Source organism: Physeter macrocephalus, chromosome 4 (genome assembly GCF_002837175.3).
Source record: "Physeter macrocephalus isolate SW-GA chromosome 4, ASM283717v5, whole genome shotgun sequence".
Lineage (NCBI taxonomy): Eukaryota > Metazoa > Chordata > Mammalia > Artiodactyla > Physeteridae > Physeter > Physeter macrocephalus.
Window position 1 is genome coordinate 16,053,096 of NC_041217.1, and position 22,349 is coordinate 16,075,444.

The following is a 22,349-nucleotide window of genomic DNA, read 5'->3' on the forward strand; positions in this document are numbered from 1 at the left end:
GAAGCTCTAAGGGACTAAAAATAACTATGCGAGGTTGAGGAAAATTATGGACAACAAGATACAAAAAGACCAAAAACCCAACTGCCACTTCTGAAGAGCCAGGAGCAAAAACAGGGTACCGCACGTGCCCCCTGCACACAATACCACCAAAGGGGTGGGCAACCCCCCATGGACAACAAGATACAAAAAGACCAAAAACCCAACTGCCACTTCTGAAGAGCCAGGAGCAAAAACAGGGTACTGCACGTGCCCCCTGCACACAATACCACCAAAGGGGTGGGCAACCCCCCTAAGCCACCCTTCTGGCCCAACACCTGGACACACCCCTACCCTCACTCCATGTAAGGAACCAGACCGCCCCCCACGCCCGGGGAGCTAGCAAGGAAACCTGTTACTTGTTCTCACTGCCCCTTACTGCAGCAGGGGTCCCAGTGAAGTCTTGTCTGAATTTCTTGTCTGGCCTCTTATCAATTTCTATTGATTAAGGAGGCCAAGAACCTGGGTTGGTAACAATAGCTCACTCCCTGTGTCACTAGGACTTGAGTGTCTGTGTCAGCTTTTAGAAGATCTTTCTAGGGCTCCAAAGGGTAAAAATAGTGCCATTTAAAATGACTGCTCAGGCTATGGAACACTGCGTTGGCCATCAGGTTAGAAATAGCCAGGTGTGGGAAAGAATCAGTGCAGAACAGACTTCAAGATAGAAAGAGAAATTTTTTTTTTTCTGGTGTGCACGTAGGCTGACAAAGGGATAAATGAAATTCTGGAAGAAAGGTTTTGTGAAAGACTTTTTTCCTCATCATTTCACATCCAGGATCTAAGACCTACGCACTGGCCACGAAGCTGAACTCAGCAGCTTCTATGTCTTTCGGTGGTTCTGAGACAAGAGAGAAAGGAGTGGATAATTGGGGGCGGGGGAAGACGGGGTCATTTGATAATTCTGGGCTTGAACCTACAAGGGTTTCCCTTTGGGTACTATCCTGAAGAAAGCTCCGGGCAACCTTATGCTTATTCTTCACTTGTCACTTCGAAAAGGTCAATCAGTTCATTCTTACAATGGCTGACTCTGCTACATCGCAAGTTCACACGCACCTGCTAATTATAAGAAACAGGCTTCTTGGGCTTCTCCAGGCAAAAGCTGAGAGGATGCCAACATTATTTTTGTTGTTACTGCAGCATCCAAATAATTTTCCATCTGCTAGAGCCTCAGATTAAAAGGGCAATGATTATGAGTCAACGCATGCCCACTGGCCTGGGCCATCCTTATGTTTCTGGAACAGTCACTGTGCCATTTTCTGCATTAAGAGGTGAGAGAGAGAAAAGAGCCATATGGGATAGGAGCTGCCCTGAGAGACAAGATAGCTGGGTTACATACCGACTATGCTTTTAAATGGCCAAGAGGTATTATGCGAAAGCAACTGGATCCATCAGGAATCTTATTTCCCATTAATAAAGTGCTCAAAAGTTCTGTGAAAATAACAATGGCAAGAGCAATGAGACCATTTCTGAATCAACTTTCCCATGAGAATCATTTTGAGGTGTCCAGGAAGACATACGAAGGATGTACAATGGAAATACACCTTGGATTTTGAGATTGAATTTTGAAACTGAAGAACGTGCTTATGCCACTTTTGAGGAAGTGCCACAGAAGGAATTGGAGGTGATTCAAGAGATCGACTTTAAGGTTTGGTACAGAAAATGATCTGCACACAACCAAAGGCACATAGGGCAACCATGAAGCAGATGCCAAGGCAAGTTTCCTAGTGACTGAACACAACATCAGAGTAATCTCCCTCTGTAAGTTATTCCAGATGAATTCCTGGTTACAACGTGAGTAATAACCATATATGACATTCATGTTAGAACGGTATTTAGTCCCCCTCCCCATCTTTCTAAAATGATCTAAGAGAGATCTAGATGTTTAGAACCAGGTGTTTAATAACATTTCTAACAATATATCCAAGAGTCCTTCAAACAAACCAGAAGCTCCCCTTGACCTGACTGAACGTTTCTATACATTTCTAGACTACCAGGCAAGTGCTAGTAAATGACCTAGTAAGTCCTTTTAAAAGAGAACAGTTTCTACCTTCTCACTGGGGTGGGGGGAAACGAGGACCGTAATCTGGTTGATGGGATAGTTAACCACAGCAGGGCATTCCTTAAATGGTTTCTCAGAGGCAATCTAGGGCAGTTGGTTAAGGAATCTTGTATCTTCCAGCCAGAGTCCATGGACTAATCATCCTTAATCACTAAGATGGTTCTTGCATACTATAGGAGTTCTGATGAAAACAAACAGGCCCCCTGGAAATGAACACAGAAATCAAGAGGTACTTTTCTCTTGTCTTCCTTCATTCTTCCTTAATCATATCAAAATTACATATCTTAAAATAGTTGCCCCCCAAAACCCTCAAATGCTATAGAAAAATAGCATGTGTGATTCTTATGCTAGGCATTAGACCTCTATAGAATTATTCAAGAATAAATATTAAAACAAAACTGTGCTCCCCAAATCATTTCTTTTATTCCAAACAGTTTGAGTGGCATGATCAATACATTAATGGTCTTGTTCCTAAAATATAGTGGTGGTTTTGTTTTGTTTTTTTACTCTGATAGTACAGAAGAAGAGTCCCTTTGGAGTGTCTCAAGAGCTACCAAAGACATTGGGCAACATGGTAAGGAGGGGTTGGCATATTTTTGGGGGAGGAAGGGCATTTGGAAACTCCATGGTGGGCCCCAATGGCACAAAGGCTCTTGTGTACGGTGGTACTTTACAAGAAAGGCTCAGCCGATTCCTCGGCAGCTGCGAAGTTGTCAGCTGTGGCATTCCTTACAAAGCTGGGTGGCTACTCACTGCTGACATGTTCAGTTTTGAACTCTGAACAACAAAAAAAGTAGCCTCCCTGGAATGTTGAGCTTGGCAAAGATAGCAGATGTCCCAAATGAAAAAACCCATCATACATCAGGTGCTTAGGAACCTTCTGGAAACTACTGAAAAAACATGAGTATTTCTCTACTAAGTTTGCAGTTAGCCATTTCAGGTGCTTGCCTTGAAATCCCCCCATTTCCCCCTCCTGCACCTTGACAGCCAGACTAGAGACAATCCAATAGGTTATTGATCACATGCTCTTCTAAAGGTCACGCTGGGGCGCGGGGGGGGGACAGAAATGCTAGCCAAACCACACACCTCTCTAAGGAAGATGCATGTTTTATTTACCTTCCTATTTAACCTCCTACAGGCTTCTAGCAAGACATGGTAATGTCTTGGAAATGTCCATGTGAGGTCTGATACCATATACTCACGATCATTTTCTCTGGTTTTCTCAAGGCAGGGCTCTACCCACAAGAGAGGACAAAATACACATGGCAATCTTTCTAGACTCCAGTCTAAGCAAAGAAGACTCCTCAACAGTTCACTCTGGTATCTCCTAAAGGAAGAAAAGCCGTCTCCTTCTAAGAGCATTGCAACACCAGTTTCCAGGACTAGATCTTGCCACAATGGTGTCTATTTAGGTAGTAATGATCTGAACAAAGCGAAATGTATGGCTACAGTGGTTATTATAAGGGTGCCTGGCAATAAAATACTCTGCCTTAGCAAATCAAGAGACATAGGAGGTGAAGAAAGGTCAGAGAAAAAAAAACAGATGAGAAATCAATGTCAAAAGAGGTCACTTTATGAGCTTCAAAGGGAGCTACCGTCATTGATTATAATATCACTGAAACAACACAGGCCCAGTGAGATCTGAAATTACATTTCCAGGCTGAATTTATAGAACTCACTGCAGGCCCTGGTTGTGACTGTAGCACGTTAATGGAAGCCTACCAAGTAAGCATGATTTAGATGGGCGCAGGCAGAGGTGAATTCAGTTTTTCCTGGGTTTACAGCACTAGGCGCATGATCAAGAAAGGTTCAGAATTGGTGTCTTCTTCGATTTCAGAGACACGTCTGGTAATAGTTGGGGGCCAGAATTCTCTTTCAAAAACACAAATTGGATTATGGCACTTCCTTGCTCACAAACCACCAATAGCACTGTTTCTTGTGCAGGATGAGGTTTGGAATCCTGAGGCATATGCAAGCCCTTCTTAGGAAGCCAGCACAGCGTCCTTTTCTGACTGCATCTGATGCTCCAAGCATACCAGAATTCTTTCAGTTTCCCCAAGCCAACCTACTCTTCCCTATATCCAGGTCTTTATACAATTGTTTTCTGGCTGAAAGGCCCTCTCTACCCTGAAAAATTATTCCTTATTCTTCTCTTTCCCCATTTCCTCACCATGGCAGATCCTGGGCTCACAAAACCCCAATTCTTTTTCTTCCTGGACACATGGTTACACTGCTTTTCCCAGCTTCCCTTGCCGTCATATAGTTCTACATGAATAAACTCTGCCCAGTGATGTGCAGGCAGAAATGAGGTATGACATCACTGATCCCTAAAATCCTCCCTTGAGATATTCTATATTCTCTCTCTTCCAGGGCTTCAGACTCTGAGGCCCTTGAAGATGGTCCTGGGTCCCTGAATAATTATGTGGAGCTGAAGATCCAACTCACGCCAGCCTCCAATCCAAGTTAGACAGTGGTGTAAGTGAGGAACACTTTAAGACATCAAGGTGTTTAGAGTGTTTGTTTCAGTAGTTAGTCTACTTCAACTAATACACTCAACCAGATACTATTATATTTTATCTTTTGTTATTGTGCTTATATGTCACCATGTTTATTTTTGGAAGAAGTCTAGGTATAAATAGAAACTCATGTTTCATGAAGGAAAGAAAAGCTGAATGTAGACCAAAACAAAACCAAAATTATGCAAGACTTTTTTTTTACACTTCTGGGCTGACTAGCTAAGTTTCCTAGAACATGGTGCCACTGAAACTGCATTCATGGGTTCTACCCTATTGGGGTAAGTTAGCTTGTAGAGAAGAAAACCCTTCTGGGTATGCTGGCCACATCCCTTTTCCTGGGCTGTTGTTTCTCAGATACATGCCGCTAATCATATGGGGCACTGTTTTAACTAAGCCGGGGAGAGAATTCCAGAAAGATGTTGGCAGCAGTGGAAACATAGTTTTTCAATCCTTTGAATGCTATAAAAATAGAACTAGACAACAAAACCTAAAACTCATGGACAACATTTGAAACAAAACTAGGAGACATAATTTCCTCATGAATCCCAAACAAGTTGATGGGGTAGACCACCAAGAAGTCACAAATCCTACATGGAATCAGCATGTGGAGGAGAGGAAGAAGGAAGTAATAGGCGTGGCACCTCATGGGCCTGAAACAGAAGAATTCTACAAATAGCCAACAGTACTCACTGGAAAGTTCAATGGGCCAATTTGGAACAACAGCTATAATTGGGAGGGGTTTTATACTTTTCAACACCCAAGTGCAAGGACCCCATTGTACCTAGGACTGAAAGGAATAGAGCAATGTAGTCCCCATGAGATGTCAAGACACCAGGGCTCCTTTCCAAGTAAGCCCCCACCAATGAGACATTGATACAAGTGACATTAAACTTGAGCAGTATTGAGTAAAAGATCTGCAAGAAAGAGAGGTCTAGATCAAAGTGGGGGAGGGGAGAACAGCAGGGAATCCCAGAAAGCAATCTACCATATTTTTTAACCCCTAACACTATACACACACACACACACACACACACACACACACACACACAAATACACACACGCACAAATATGCATATGTGTACACCAATATAGAAAGAGGAGTTGCTGCCACAGTTACAAAAAAATCAAAACCAAACTTTAATAAGATATGTATACAGATGCCACAGAAGAGAAAGCTCTGTGAGGGTAGTGAGACTTCTTGAGCCCTACCTCGTTCTAAAAGGACAGGAAAATTTATGTCACATAAAAATGAACAATGGAAAAGTATCAACGTCAAATCCCATACAAAATTATTATAGTAACATAAAAGAATAAGGAGCAGAAAAAAAAATCCCTAAAGACAACAAAAGCATGCTGGAAAGACATTCTCACAAAACAGATCAAAACTATAACTTATCAGTTCAAAAGAAGCTTAAAGAAAGGATAAAAAATACAAAAGAACACCACAATCAGGTTAAAAGAACTCATAAATATGGTGACAGGACTCAGAAAAGAATTGAAATAAAAGGGAAAAAAATATTTCATAAATGCCAACTAAACTAGAAACAAATATACACAACAGATAATCCCTTAATAAATATAAAACGTAAAAAGGAGGAAAGCTAAAAAAGAAAAAAGAAAAAGAAGAAAGGGTTTGAAGAGAGACAAATAGTAAAGATAGGCAAAGAAAGCTGAACATAAAAATAATAAGAGATTCTGAAGAACAAACCAAAGCAAGGAAATATAACAAATACTAATAACTATAATTCAAGAAAATTTCCCCAAATATAAAAAAACCTGAAGTTACATTGAAAAATTATATCATGTACCTGCCAACACTGACCCCCCCAAAACAATACCAAGACATGTTCTAATAAAATCCTTTGGGTTTTTAGGCAAAAAGAGTACATGACTTATAGTGTAAAGAAAATTAACTTAACATCAGAGTTTTCTAAAGCAATGCTTTAGGCCAGAAGAAAAAAGAGTTGTCTATCTGATATACTAAACAAAAGAAAAGAATTTTATATCCAGCAAAACTGACTTGCAAGTATAGAAGGTTCAAACAAAGTGGCATGGATATAAGCAAGAACTGAAAAAATATTGTTCCCATGAGTCCTTTCAGAAGAACATACTAGAAAATGAGCTTCAGGCAATCAAAACAATTAGGCCATCAACATAGGGACTAGTGGTGGATATTAAAATATGTAGTTAGCTGTAGAATTAAGCCTGGAAGGAGGCTAAGAAGCAGAGGGCAGAGTATCTAATGGCTACATGCTCTGACAATATAGATATAGCACAACTATTTAAAAATGAGGGAAGGATGGGGGTATTATATGCAAAAATAAGCTTTAATGTTTTCAATAACTACAATGGTCCTAGTACTAGCATTGTTCTCCTGAGACTATTGTGCACATAATATAGGATAAAACAAATGAGTTATTATGTGATACTCTAATTCTATTATTCCCCTGTGTCCTTAAGAATCGACATTCTTGGACTTCCCTGGTGGCACAGTCGTTAAGAATCCACTTGCCAATGCAGGGGACACGGGTTCGATCCCTGGTCCGGGAAGATCCCACCTGCCGCGGAGCAACTAAGGCCCGTGCACCACAACTACTGAGCCCACGTGCCACAACTACCGAAGCCCGCGCGTCTAGAGCCCATGCTAAGCAACAAGAGAAGCCACCGCAATGAGAAGCCCGCACACCGCAACGAAGAGTAGCCCCCGCTCGCCGCAACTAGAGAAAGCCCACACGCAGCAACAAAGACCCAACGCAGCCATAAATAAATAAATTAAATTAATAAATTTATATTAAAAAAAAGAATCAACATTCTTGGGGAAGGAAGGATATATAAACGTAATGCAGAAGAGGTGAAATAAAACTCTATAATCTCAAATTTGAATTGGAGTATCAAGATGAACTCAGAAGTTCATAAAATATGTAGTAAAATAAACTATAAAATATATCTATCATTTTTATGAGATTTTCATAGATAGATAGATAGATAGATAGACAGACAGATTCCCAATCCTGTCCTTTACAAAGTTAGGAAACAATGACCAACCCAGCAGCAGCGAGCATCCCTAGCATTCGGACTGTAACATTTCTCACCTAGAGAAACTAGGGCTTCTCGCAGAAATGGGTGAGTCCAGATCTAGGGCAGGAAATGTGCAAGATAAACCTGGAACATCTTTTATGACCAGATAACAAGGAAGTTATCAAAGTCTTTTAAGGCAATGACCAAAGGACTCAAGACCCAACTTGTAGAGGTCCCCACTGGCTAGAGTGGGACAATTTGAGCTTCAGTAATGATTGTAGCCTTGCCAACCACCACCAATAGTCTAGCCAAAGGGATCAAACCGGAGTCTGATCCGGTCTCTGGATCTAACTGCCAATTTGCAGGACAGGCAGGGGCTGAAGAACTTGTCTGAATGCACTATGAGTGTGTAGTTGAGAAAACTCAGGCTCAGGGAAACCATAGGTCAAACAGCCCGAGTTCCTCAATAGATAAATTGTAAGGAAATGAAAGGGATTAAGAAGGAACTTTACAGATGAAAAAAGACTTAAATGTATACCAATTTTTTTTTTTTAATGGGCAAGACTGAACATAGCGTTTGCGGGTGCCCACTAGGTAATAAACGTGTTTCTAAAAATATAATGAGGTGAGTATTATAATGGATAATGGTTACTTATGGGGGTACAAAGGTCTGTGAGTGGGTGAGGCACATGGAGGGGTTTCTGGAGAGGCAAAATTCTACTTCTTGTCCCAGCTAGTATACAATATATATACGATATACATATCCAGCACACACACACACGTACATATATTTTATACAATATATCTATAATATATAAATATACAGAGCATCAGGACATGCATTTGACTCATGTCGTTTTCTCTATTTGTGTTTCATTTAGAATAAAAATATTTTTCTTAAAAAAGACTGAGTTTCTCGCTGCCATCCAATCTCCCACTGAGAAGGCGATGCAAAGCACATGGCTGAAGTGGAAAAGAATGCTAGGAAATGATGACTGAGTGAAGGTCAACAAAAGTCTCTGCCAAGTTATATTTAATTTGAAGATAATACAGATCCACTTAAAGGTTTTTATGAGTCCAGTGATTTCCCCTTTCCTCTGAACTTCTTAATGTCTCCATCATCTATTTGATTCTCATATTTGTATAATTAAGCTAAGCGAGCTAAAGAAAGATGGTGTCAAATAAACCCTGGCCGGAAAACTGTAGTCTTACCTGGTTGCAGAGGGCTGGACCAGTGCCGTTACTGTGGGTAAAGCCACACTTACCCTGTTCACTGGAATTTAATAGAAACTTGCTTGCTGTGTCATACATATTAAATTAACTTTATCCAGAGATTTTTGCCTTTCTACGCATCTAAATTATTCTGTTTCTCAGGGAATATGCTAGGACTCAGGAGAAAAGAGTCAACTTTGAGTTATAAAATCAAAACCACGTTGAACACTAGAGAGAGAGAGACAGACACAAGGGAATAAATACCTCTGGGTATGCCTAAACAATCAAAACAAATGTACAGGTATCTTCTTGAGACTGTGGAGAAGATATCCCTTGGAAATTATTATTTGATACCCATTATTCTATTTTAATATCTAACTTCCATAGATAGGCTATTTTACTTAGCATGCCAAATATTTTTCGTGAACATAAGAAATAATCATAAGAGATTGTGTGGATTTGTTCTTTTTTTCCCCTAAAGGTCTTAAGTTCTTCCATTCCAAATTATCCATCCAGTGGGATTTTCAGGAGTTAATAAGGTGGAAAATGCTCCTTGTCCAAGACAAAGACGAAAACGAAGCTTTTAAAATTGCCAGTGTCACAGTTAGGATAAAATGGCCTGCCAATCACCAGAGCAGAATTCAACCCCATATCACAAAAGCACTCCTTCCCAGTTCTTTTAGAAATGGATGGGGTATTGAATCACAAATAAAAAACAAAATCTAACAACAACAAAAAAGGAAGATAATATAAATCGAAGCAGCTAAATGCGTGTAAGAACCAAATGTCATAGGCATGAGCGTTACAAACCTTGCAAGAGCCCAGGACTGCATTCACACTTCCAATTCAGAGGAGATAAATGGGCTCACCCCACCCTTAACTCTGGAATAAAAAGACAGTTGCACAGGACTGCAGAAGAGCCAAGCCCAAATTCACAGAGGTTTTATTAAAAACAGGAAAAGGTCAGTCCTCTTCTCCCAAAGGAATGTCCAGGGCTTGTCAGAATTATTACTTCAAGATAGTTTCTTTATTAAATTCACTGTGCAGGAATACAAAGAAAGGCTGGGGGAACTAGAAAGACAGGGGAAGTCCTATTTTAGCCCCAAAGTAAATTGAATGCAAGATACAAGGAATCAGCATTCTCTTCAATGAATCTACAAATCAGATATATTTGGAAACCTAATCCTTAATGAACTAAGAAATCATGTCATTAAAGAACCCACTAATGATAACTACGTCATCTTTGTTCTTTCCCCCAAATAAAATAAGAGTGATATGCCAGGTATGACATTGGTAACAACCTCACTGCTAAACAAGAACATGAAACAACCATTTACTTTTTAACCTCTGCTCGCTTCTAGTTAAAATCAAGGGTTAGTTAATGAATTAGTTTGAGCGAATTTATAGATCGAGGACAGCCCAGCACTGCCTTGTTTAGCAAACATTTTTCAACATGGGTGGTCACGGGGGAAAACCTCAAGCCCAAGTTAAGTGGCAACTTAAAATGGATCCCGGAGACACCCCCGGAGTGTGAATTAATTCTATTTGCATTAATATTTGGAACACCACTCGGGATGCCGCAGCTGGTTTTGCATGATGCTCCGGCACTCTCTCCCCAGCATTTTTGTCATGAAAATGACCATGTTTTGAAAGCTGGGGCATCCTGTGTGAGAGACTTTTACAAGAGTGAAAAAAAAAAAAAAAAAAAATGCAAAGCTGAACATGTCTGCCCTGGTCTCTGCCTAGGAAACATCCTAGCTTTTCAACAGCAGGCCACATTTTGGTGGCAAAGCACAGGGCACCGTATTTCATTTCAGGGCAGTGAGAAGGTTGAGTCATCTGCTTTCTTTACATTTCAGATCACACCCGTGGCAGAAAGGTCAACAGATCCGGCTGCTCCAAAATAAGCCCATCACTCCATCACTCAGGACACAAACCCCAAAATGCTCCTTGTAAGGAGGTAAAAAATGAAAGCAACACCTAGCAGAGAAAATCTGTCCTCGAGAGCTACCATCAAAGGGGAGTGTCAGAGATTGAAGTCCTTCTCTTTGGAAAGCTGTTTGCAAACCAGTCCTACTGTTTTTGTGGTAACAGAGCTGAGGCTGGTCTGCAGCAGCAAAAACCAGGTAGAGACAAATCCTTCCTTTGGTCTACAGTTTCAAATGTTGCTTGACATCCAACACTTTTATGGCTTAGAAATGAAAACATCATCTGGTTTGGGCTGTGTTTCTTTCCCTTCTGGGCTTCTGACGGATATGTCAATGAAACTAACATGGTTACAGAGAGAAGGAAAGAAGGGTGGTGAGAATCAGGACAGGCCCCCGCTGCTTAATCAGCCCTGGACCAGCCAGGCACCTGTGCAACCTGCTCTTCCCTTCCTCAGCCGAGATCTAACAGCGGGATCCATTCTGGAGGAATATCTGATGCGGGGCTCTGGGGTCTGACATGTTGTTACCCTTCCTCTCTTCCTCCTTCTCTAATGGGTTCTAGAAAAAGCCTAGGAGAGGAGAGTGCCATTTCAGCAGACAGGGAAAAGAGGGTTGATATGCTTTACATAGTTATTTTTATATTTAATCCAAGAGCAAGAAAGGACTAAGCAACCCAGCTGACCCTCAAAAGCATTTTAGGAAGTTGGCAACGGAACAGCCACATCTCCTGCTCTCTCCTCCCGCGAAGTCACGGGATCTGGCGTACAGATATGTTCGTCAAAGATACCAATAGCACAGATAATTAAGTTAGCGCAGCAAACCAGCTCCATGCTTTGAAGTGTTGGCACCGTTGATGCGTTAACCTTTCCCTCACCTGAGAGGCTAAGCCTACAACCTCCTCACACATGTTCACAATCTTGTGACCCTTGGTCCACCCTCATTATCACATCGTCTAGGTTAGCCAACCACCATACGACCAACCATAAAAAGGACTGCTTATAAACTGGGGGAGTGAGTTACCACGCTCCAAGACAGGCTCCTCCAAAGTGAGAAGAACCTTCATTTTATACATAGCATTGTGTATGTGTTAATCCCAAAATCTTAAATTATCCCTCCCCGCACCTTTCCCCTTTGGTAACGATAAGTTACAAGATTTTATATTCCTCAGAAATGGGGGAGCTGAAAGAATGGTATCATTTTCAATGGAAAAGCATTCAAAAGAAGATTGAAGATTCAGCCAAGATCATTAGAGATGTACATCCTTGGAAAACAATCACTTAATTTCTGTAAACTTGACCTGACAAATAAGACAATAACCCTCCACTGACCTTGCTTATAATAAAGTGATGGAAATATCAAAAAAAAAAGAACCTTCAACTAGAAGAGTTAAAATTCTCTAGATTTCTCTCTACTGCTGCGGAAGGGAAAGGATATCACAGAGGGGGAAAGGATGCTGGCAAACACAGCGCTCCCCAAACTCTGAAGTGTATCGGAATCCCATGAGGTGTTTCTAAAAATACAAGTTACTGGAGCCCACCCTCTAGAGATGCCTATTTAAAACATGGGGCTAGAGGCACGGAATCTGCATTTTAATGAGTACAGAGGTGAGTCTAACTTTGTAGACCTCAGATTTTTTTAGAAAGCTAAGTAATGAATGAGTCCAGTTTCTTAAGACTCCAGAAGTATGTACAGCAATACGTACATTATAACCCCAGTGATAGTAGTATTACCCCAGACACCACCGAACTCTTTACCCATTATATTTTGTGCTTTATTCACAAAATATTTCTCTCTCTCTTTCTCTCTCTCCCTCTCTCTCTCTATATATATAAAAGTTGATCCATTTTACAGTCATGGAAACTGAGCAATGGTAATTTGATTCAAGGTCACAAGCTAATAAGTAAGTGGCAAAGCCAGGCACAGAACCCAGATGATCCCTACCTAATGGATCACAGACCACCATGGGGAGAAGTCTCAAAGGACCTACAGACCTTTCTGATCTGGGCATAATTCACCTGCCTTCCCTCCACAGAAAACAGGCCGAGTGGCCAGGAGCTTGAAGAAAGACTGAAGCTACCATGTGGATCGTCTTCGAAGTTCTCCAAAGCACAGGCATTCCTTATACATTTTATTGGAACTTGAACAAAATAAACTATGAGTTGCGCATAAGATTCAGTCTTTAGGCACAGAGAAGCCCACTATGAACAAATGAATGGCGACTATCCTTTGAAACAGAAAGGCATAATAAGGACCATGAGAACTGGGCCTCTTTCTACCCAACTTTCTACCCCACCCCGATTATGCTGCTCTCTCTGTAGACTCTCCAAACTTGAATATCTCCCTACTGTGTTCTATTTTGCGTTTTCAATGAGGAAGAAATCAAGCACTAGAATGCCACTTTTCCCCAACTCTAGTACCAGGCTTGGGGACTCTCTGCTTAACAGGAAGGCCTTTTACAGTAAGAAAAAGGCAGGGGTGTTTCAACTGCTACTAGAAAGATAAATAGCCTAGGATATCCATTAGTGCCCCGTAAATACCACTGCTCAGAATACTGATATATTTCTAGTTATTTGTGATGTTTTCCTTTCCGGTTTTCCATGGCAACTGAGGTTTAATACAATAGGTCAGTTTGGCAAAGGTAAGATGTGTAGCTAGGACAAACTTAATTCCCTGGACTCAGAACCCTCAGAAGGTGTGAAAGCAGAAAATCTAGCTAACTTCCCAATTCCCCCAGAAATCCCCACTGGGAATATGACTTTTGAGGTGGCATTTCTAGGGAAAATTCCATGGTTAAACGTGTTCTTGGAGAATCTACCATGAGGCTCGCCTAGAGAAATTTTACCTATTTTTCTTTGAAACATGAGGTTTTAAGTGGATCAAACCCACCCCGATGATGAAATTTTAAAGGGAGAGTTCATATCCCCACTACAAACTCTGGAGATAAGACAGAGAAAGCCAGAGAAGCTCATACGGCCACAAGTATGAGTGGCCACTTCATAATTTACAAGGCAGAGCTGCAAGGGATACTCACTCTCTGTCAGTTACACACAACCGGAAGACCAGCTCCACTGAGAATGGTTACTGGAGAGGAAAAGACAGACAGTCATGGAACCGGGTGCAGAACTGGCAAGCAGAGAGTTATAAAAACCATTTTCGTTTTCTCCCTCTAGAAGCAAATGTAAACCTGCTTTACGATGACAATCCTAGCTTCTGAGAGAAGCACTCTGGCAATAATAGCCCCATAGAACAAAAGCTTGGGCAACCAGGGGCATTTAGAACAATAAAGCCTTCTTCTTCCCAAACATATTGTTGTCGGTGCTACCACTGCTCTGTTCCTTACAATTCCTTCCAGGAGCTCACCTTATTCCTACACACTAGAGCATGGGTGTGTCTGAGTCCTGAAGGGTACAGTCATGATACCTCCTTGGTAGAGCTGCACTGAGAATCAGTATATGGGAAGATGCTGTGGACAGTACCTGGTACACAGCAAGCTCTGTATGAGTCATAGCTATTGATATTGTCAGGATGGTGGCTGTCATATGTAGTTCAATAGCCACAATGCATATATTACATTCCAAATATTTTTAAAGCAAACATATGACTTGTTTGTATTTTTCATCTTTATTCTACATCCCATGGGGAAAATTCTAATCGTGAAATCGTCCATTTAAAAAAAATCTGAAATTTTGAAGCGACCCACTTTCTCCCTACCTTTCAAATTTTGGAAGAGCAAGTCTTCTCAATCTCAACACTGTTGACATTTGAGGTTGGATAATTCCTTGTTGTGTAGGGAGCTGCCCTGTGCACTGAATAATGTTTAGCAGCATCCCTGGTGTCTACTCACTCCATGCCCATAGCACCCTCTTCCCAGTTGTAATAATCAAAAATGTCTTCAAACATTGTCCTTTGGGGGCAAAACTGCCCCTAGCTGAGCACTGCTGGTCTAGAGCCATTTAGAAACAGACAAGTAAACTACAGACGCAAGTTCTCTAAAATATGCCTCAAACGTAAGATGATGTGCCCCTGCCAGGGATTTCACTCATGCTACAAATAGCATTTTACTAGCAGTGAAGTGAAACCCAAAGCCTGACGGGGACAGTGAGATGCTTAGCACTAACAAGCTATGGTGAGCAAAACAGTCCAAACTTCTTCACATATGCAAACTCAACATTTAATTTTCTGCAAGATTACCCACAATAATTACAAAGTTTCTATAACACAGCCTTAAAAGCTTGAAACTCTGAGATCCATAAGAATTGATCTTTTATCTTTTACCTTTGCCATGTACTATGTCTGTGTAACATAGCAAATGAATGGAAGCAATATTTTCTTCTAATTTCTGGGAGTATGAAAGTGAAGCTTTACCAAAATTAAATTGATTATTAAATAATCCAATGGAGAGAAATAGAGAGCAAACCTCTAGGGTACAAACAACATTTTGATTTTAAGCATGCATCCTTCAGCTGAAAATATTTGTTGTCCATATGGTGATAGGTCACTTTAGTGACCTTCTAAAAGTAATGCTGAAAGATTAGCTGGTAGCTGCTTCTCGTTAAAGATGATTTGAAGGCAAAAAGTTGGCATCTATGGGGCTTCCCTGGTGGCGCAGTGGTTGCGCGTCCGCCTGCCGACGCAGGGGAACCGGGTTCGCGCCCCGGTCTGGGAGGATCCCACATGCCGCAGAGCGGCTGGGCCCGTGAGCCATGGCCGCTGAGCCTGCGCGTCCGGAGCCTGTGCTCTGCAACGGGAGAGGCCGCAGCAGAGGGAGGCCCGCATACCACAAAAAAAAAAAAAAAAAAAAAAAAAGTTGTTGGCATCTATAGGACACCAGTGTCTTCACTCTGCTGGTAACATACAGTACTTCTGAAGCATTAGCAATAGCTTGAATGGACTTCCTACCAGGAATCTATGGTCAAATGCTGACTAATGCCAGATCAACTTGAAGATTTCAGAGCCATTACAAAATACATAACTTCCCTGTCATAGTCTTAGAATTAAGCCAAACCAAGAAATTCACCCTATTATCCAGAACTGGGTTAGCATCTTATTTACCTGATGTCAGTAAAATAGAGCTCGTATGAGAGAGGACACACTTTTCTTTTCACCTTCTAATATACACATGACTTACAAGGTTTCATTCCAAAGGAAAAAAAAAAAATGCCACGCATATTGTAACAAAGTATCAGGCCAATGCAGTTTTATCCTCCGGCTATTAATTGCTCTGATGAAGGAATGTTGCACCGTCCACCCACATCCTGGATCTCATTTAGTTGTCCCTTCACATTGAAGGCGATATCACTGACAGGGATTATGGTCCTATGACATGGTAAAGTGGATGGGACAACAAATGAACAGGAACTAAGTCCGCGTGTACAAGGTCATTTCTCTTCTGCTTAGAGATGCCTCAGTTCCATCTTCTGAGAAGCAGAGAGTCTATTTCCACTCTACTACCTGACCTAAGATAGGAAAGTCTGGGGACTGGGGGATGGGGGGAGAAGTCACCTGCATCCTTTATGAGCCACCCAGGGTGACTTCCCTTTTCCCGCCCCCTGGACTTCATCTTCTTTTGAGGACAAAATCAGAATCTTTGCACCATCCTGAAGCCATAGGTACCACACCCACCAAAATTTTTTAAAAAAGACATCACAAGTTGTTTCTTCTAATATTTTCAGGACTGATTTTTCCTCTTCCTAATGTCCTTCCCGCTAATGTCGTCAGGGCTACCCCACATCAACCCTCTTCCAAGGCTGGATCCTCTAAGAGGTAGGAGCGATCCAGATCTAGATGTCAGAAGACTCAATTTTGAGTCTTCCGCTCTCTTTTTAACAAGCTGTGTTAATCTGAAGAAGCCACTTAATCTTGCTAAGTTAACTCAGCTATAAAAGGGAAATGATAATTTGTGACATCATAAACTTTCACTACACAAATATCATGTATTATTAGAAGAAATACTTAAATCTAGAGGGAGTCATTCTGTATGTTATTTCAGTGGACACGGTAAGAACACAATTGTTTATCAACAAGCACAGTTATTCTCAAGCAGCTTTTCTCAAAGCTGGTCAGATGGTTCTATGACCTTCTAAGGCAAAAGGTCAAAAGCCACCCCTTTTACCCCTTATAATCCTTCCTCTCCGCCTCCATCATTTAAACACCGAAAAAGGGTAATTGGGCAGTAACCATTTTTTTCCCCAAGAAGGACCCTGGGGTTTTTGCCCAGTGGCCTAACTTTAGAGATTCTGCTCAAACTGATTTAGAAGGTGGTCTGACCTTGGCCTTAACCTTGGAAATTACAAAGATTTCCCTTTTCCCTCTTTTCACTCTGTCTTGGACTGCCTCTCATTTCTCACACAACAGTCTAGTACCTCCCTTTTTTCCTGGTCCCCTGTACTTACCAAAACCCAAATCTTCAAAACAAACATGCAGAGCAGGAAGTACCTCTTGGAAGGGAACTCCATCTGCTTTACAAACAGAGTGCCAGTCGGACATATCATGGGAGCATCAGGCAACTGTCTGGGGAAGACACCATAGCATCTGGTGGACCCCGGGACGCTAAAGTGCAAAAAGGCACAGGATTCTCTCCAGTGCCCAGCCTGGATTCTAGGGAAGAAAAGAACGTTGTGAACTATGGCCCGTACATCGTTCCTTAAAGACCAGTTGATGGTATTCCAGACTTGAAGGCAAGAGCAAAACCTGCATGAAAGGGTCAACCTCTCTTTCCGTTTCCAAGAAAGGCCCTCATTATGTACACGGGTGTGACTTTTCCATCCATGTGTCCCCAAGTTCTTAGAAGTTGATTAAGCGATAACCATACCAATTAGAAGAGATCATCACAGGAAAGAGAAAAGTCTTTTTCTGGAGGGTCAAAAACCAGAGAATGACTTTCATATCTGTTATCAACTACTATGGTCTTAGGGAAATAATTTAACTTCTGCATAACTCATTTTCTTCATCTGTAAAACTGGGAATAAAAGGTGACTGACATAGCTCACAAGTGTTTTTTTCTTGAAAATCCATTCAATAAGAGAAGTAAAAACTAATTTTAAATAAAAAGCATTAAATATCTAATAACACTTTTAAACTCCTGGTGTTCTGCATATAGATTAATCCAACTTATGTCTATAGTTGCAGAACCACAAGAGGACTTTAGAAAATCTCCAAGTTAATATCTATAAAAGCCAAAAGACAGTTCTAATATTATTTGTCTCCATGTCAATGTACCTATACTTCTCTCTCTTTATGAGTCTATATCATTGTATGAATCTGTATGTCTCAAAAGGCAGCAAAATGTAGCAGAAAAGTGCACTGGGTTTAAAGGCAAAATACCATAGTGTAAATTCCAAATCCATTATTTCTGGTTGTGCTGTTTTGGACAAAAGAAGGTCTAAAATGAGGAGGAGGATTCCAGACCATCTACCTCCATGACTGCTTGAATGTTAAATGACAGGCATGTACTTATGCCACTGTGTGTGTCTGTCTCTCTCTTTCACTCTCCTCTTCCTCCTTTTCTTCCTCCTCCTTCTCCTCCTCATTATTCATTATCCTTTTCCACCTGTCTCTTATCTCTTCCTGTCCTTAAGAATCAAAGTATATTTCCAGATTTTTCTGATTATCGAGTAAATAAATTAAATTGCTTTTTACTGTGATCATCTTCCCTGTTTCTACTTTGAGTCTTCTGAATGTCCTAGAAGAAAGCCATTTCATGATTCTTGCGTCTCTTTCATTCCAGAAAATACACCTTTCCCACCACCTCTGCAAACTGTTTCCAACTTAGTGAGCAGTGTAGGGAAGATACGTAAAGAAGATTTTAAACTGGAGGCTTTTCTCTGTCACTCACTAGCTGGGCAAGTTCTATTACCTCTTATAGGCTCTATTTTCTCATTTGTAAGATGGAGGTAACACTATCTATTTCATAAGAATAATGGGAGAATTAAATCAATTAAGATACCATTTAAAACACATGACATAATGCCTTTTTCAACGGCTAAGTACACGATAAAGGCAGCTTTTACTGTGTGAAAACTAAAACACAGTTTTATGTATTAATGATACCATGGTTAACATTAATAATGACAATTTTCAGAGGGAAAAATTCTCAAGGTAGGACGCTGCCCCATCAGACAGCTTGGAGACAAAAACTTCTAAAAATTGCCAACACTAGGGCTTCTCTGGCGGTGCAGTGGTTAAGAATCCACCTGCCAAGGCAGGGGACACGGGTTCGAGCCGAGGTCCAGGAAGATCCCACATGCCGCGGAGCAACTAAGCCCGTGCACCACAACTACTGAGGCTACGCTCTAGAGAGCCCGCGAGCCACAACTACTGAAGCCCATGCGCCACAACTACTGAAGCCCGTGCGCCTAGAGCCCGTGCTCTGCAACAAGAGAAGCCACCGCAACGAGAAGCCCGTGCACCGCAACGAAGAGCAGCCCCCGCTCGCCGCAACTAGAGAAAGCCCACGCGCAGCAACGAAGACCCAACACAGCCAAAAATAAATAAATTTACCTTAAAAACATTGCTAACACTTACCGTGTGCCAGACATTTTTCTTAGTACCTTTCACGTGTTAACTCGTTTAATCCTCACAACAACAGTATGAGGTGGGTACCACTATGACTCCAATTAAAGATGAGGGAATAGAGATTAAGAGTGGTTCAGTTACTTCCGTAGGTCATCACAGCTCGTGAGTGGTTGATCCAGAATTCAAAGCCATGTATTCAATAGTTCCAGGTCTGGGATGTAAAGCACCTTTCAAAATCATGTTTCTCCAGGGAAGGTGGCATCTTCTAGGCCACCTGGTGTGTTGCCAGGAATTTGTTACCAGTAACAAAGTACTAAAGTCTGATGATTTTCTTTTTAATTTAAATGAGTGTAGATGCACTTATAATGGCACAACTCTTGCTCACCAACATTCTGACTTCCTCTCTAGTGTGGGGAAGAAAGCAGTGCGATCCACACTAAAGCTCTGGGGACTCGTGCACAGTCCTGGGCTCATCTGTGGTAGGCACACCTCACTGATCAGCATCAGCACCTCTGTCATCACACCACCACGATCACCACCATCATCGTGTTATTATTTATTGATCACCCTATGCCAGGCATGCAGTAATTCTTCACGTACATTTTTCTGTGTGTGTTAAAGCAGAAGAAAAAGGTTGAAAACCACTGAGCTACTCTATTCCAGATGCCTTCTTAAAAGCCTTTCCTCATAATTCTACCCTACACGAAGACTCCACCACCAACCTTGAAGAAAAAAAAAGAATGACAATAATACTTACTGATATCTACCTTGTGTCGAGCATAAGCTTAGGTACTTTCCACATGTAATCTTATATAATCCACACAACAAACCTAAACTATAAGCATTATTTTTATTGCTTAGTTATCACCATTGATTAATTATTTTGATCTCAATTTTACAGTGAGGAAAACCACAGCTCAGATGGCTTGGTGTTTTTCCCAAGGCTCACAGAGCTTCTAAATTATGGCTTCAGGGTTAGAACGAGACCTATATGACTCTTTTGAGCCATCTCTTTAAGATAGTCTTACTATTTCCTAAACCGGATATTTTTTTCCCAATGTGATATAAACTGTCTCTTTTGTATGTAGTCTATTCACTGAAAGGCAGGAGCCCTCAAAAGACTGCCATCCTGGGAGTCAGACACCCCAAGTTCTAGCCCTGGTTGTACAACTCGTAAGTTGTGTGACTTTGGACAAGTCATTCATCCACCTAATTTTTTTTTTTTTTTTTTTTTTTGGTCGCACCCCATGCAACATGTGGGATCTTAGTTCCCCAATCAGGGATCGAACCCGCACCCCTTGGCAGTGGAAGCGTGGAGCCCTAACCACTGGACAGCCAGGGAAGTCCCCATTCATCCATTTAAAATGAACAGTTTCCAGCTCTGATGCTACGCTCTCTGATCTCCCCAAAATAGATACCAGACACCCATCCTCACTCATATGATATCGGATTCTAATCGCAGGCTTTCTCTCTGCCCTTTGAAGAGAAGATTACAGAGAGGGGCCCGCTGCATGAGTGCACTTGTTGACCAGACCATCAGACGAGGGTGGTTAAAGAGAAAGTTGGCTGGGAAGTGTGAGAAAGTCATCCACCTTGCAGCTGTCCCGGCCTGAACGCTACCGTGGATAAACAAGAGTCCCTCTCTAGAGATTCCTGCTGGCACCTTGTCTTCATTCCTTTCTGGAAAAAAAAAAAAAATTCATATCCCTGTGAAGAGTGTATTGCCTTCGACACGCAACTGCCAAAACCCCAACTGTAGGCAAAACCCATCTGACAAAAATCCCTTAACTGCTTTGATTCTGATCTTAAAGGAGATTAGTTGTTGGAAGGTCACAGAGAAACCAACCTACTGCACATTGCAGCCTGGGGTTTCAAAGCTCTCACTACTAAGGGGATCTCCATACCCCATGCCCCTTCCCTCCATGCCGTTTAATCAATGAATCAACAAATAGCTACCGAACGAGGCTTCCCTGGAGTCTGCAGGTCACTTCAGATGTGCTTCTCCAGTTCAATAGCGGGAGAAAGAAAAACAGATTTTTCTCACTCTTCTTAAAGTTTCCATTTATAAAACCAGGACTAACATAAAAAGACTGTGGGTCTCCTCTCCCTCTTTTTCTGTTCCCTGAACCCTTCTGATTCACAAAGAAAAAGTAAATGCTACAGAGTTGAGAGAATATACATGAGATAAAAGGAGGGCAGGAGAGAAGGAAGGAAGGAGGGAGGGAAGGGAGAGAGAAAGGAAGGAGAGAATCAGAACCTTAGATTTCAGGAAGGTCAAAGGACACAGTAAACATGTAGACAATCCTCTCAAGATAAACCGTAATGGAAAAGAATATGAAAAAACCATAATGGAAAGAATATGATAAACTGTAATGGAAAAGAATATGTATATTGTAACTGAATCCCTTTGCTATACGCAGAAATTAACACAACATGGTAAATAACTATACTTCAATAAATTTTTTTAAAAAAGAAATGTCTCTTTGGTAGCGTCTAATTAGCTAGCCTGTTAATTATTACTGCTCTTTAGTAGATATGATTATCATTGAGAACTAGTCACCACTAGTTTTAAGCTTTTAGGAGTGATGTAATGATGAATATCTTATACCTCTAGGTGTTTTTCTGCTCTCAACTCTAGCAACAGGATCATAGATAAAATGTGCATGTTGCCGCAATAGCCATAGTTACCAGAAATCATAAATATAAAAAAAATTAATTGGTTTTCCTGCATAACTTGCATGAAAATGAAAAAATACATGGCAAAAAGATACTACTTTGGGCTTTTAGCAAATGTTATATAAAAACACTATACGAGGCTACAAACTAAATCACCATCTCCCAAGTGATGGCCAGTTACTGCATGTACAACCGTCACTAGAACAGGACCAGCCCATGACGTGAATATTGTCTGTTTCTGACCCAGCATTTAGAGCAGGATTCTAATTCACCAAATGTTTCCTCGATCAAAAATAATAATGAAACTAGGAACAGCTTATGAAGCACTTACTGTATGCCAGACATGGTGGGAAATAGTAATACTTTCCATGCATTAGCTCAGTTAACCCT

General features: G+C 41.2%; 1 protein-coding gene across 20 annotated transcripts in view; it reads right to left on the reverse strand.

The window, feature by feature from the left end:
• The window catches only part of ESRRG (estrogen related receptor gamma), a 665,923-nt gene that overhangs the window by 582,248 nt on the left and 61,326 nt on the right, over positions 1-22,349 (reverse strand). For 5 of the 20 annotated variants that reach the window (XM_028488306.2, XM_028488314.2, XM_028488313.2 and 2 more), the window contains exon 2: positions 19,293-19,889. The exons of 10 other annotated variants lie outside the window; for them this stretch is intronic. In XM_028488306.2, coding sequence (XP_028344107.1) covers positions 19,293-19,306 — 14 coding nt within the window. In that variant the 5' untranslated portion in view covers positions 19,307-19,889. Of the gene's footprint in view, positions 1-17,161; positions 17,367-19,292; positions 20,932-22,349 lie in introns of those variants that run through there. 5 more of the 20 variants (XM_055084016.1, XM_028488323.2, XM_028488311.2 and 2 more) reach the window with 3 other exon arrangements.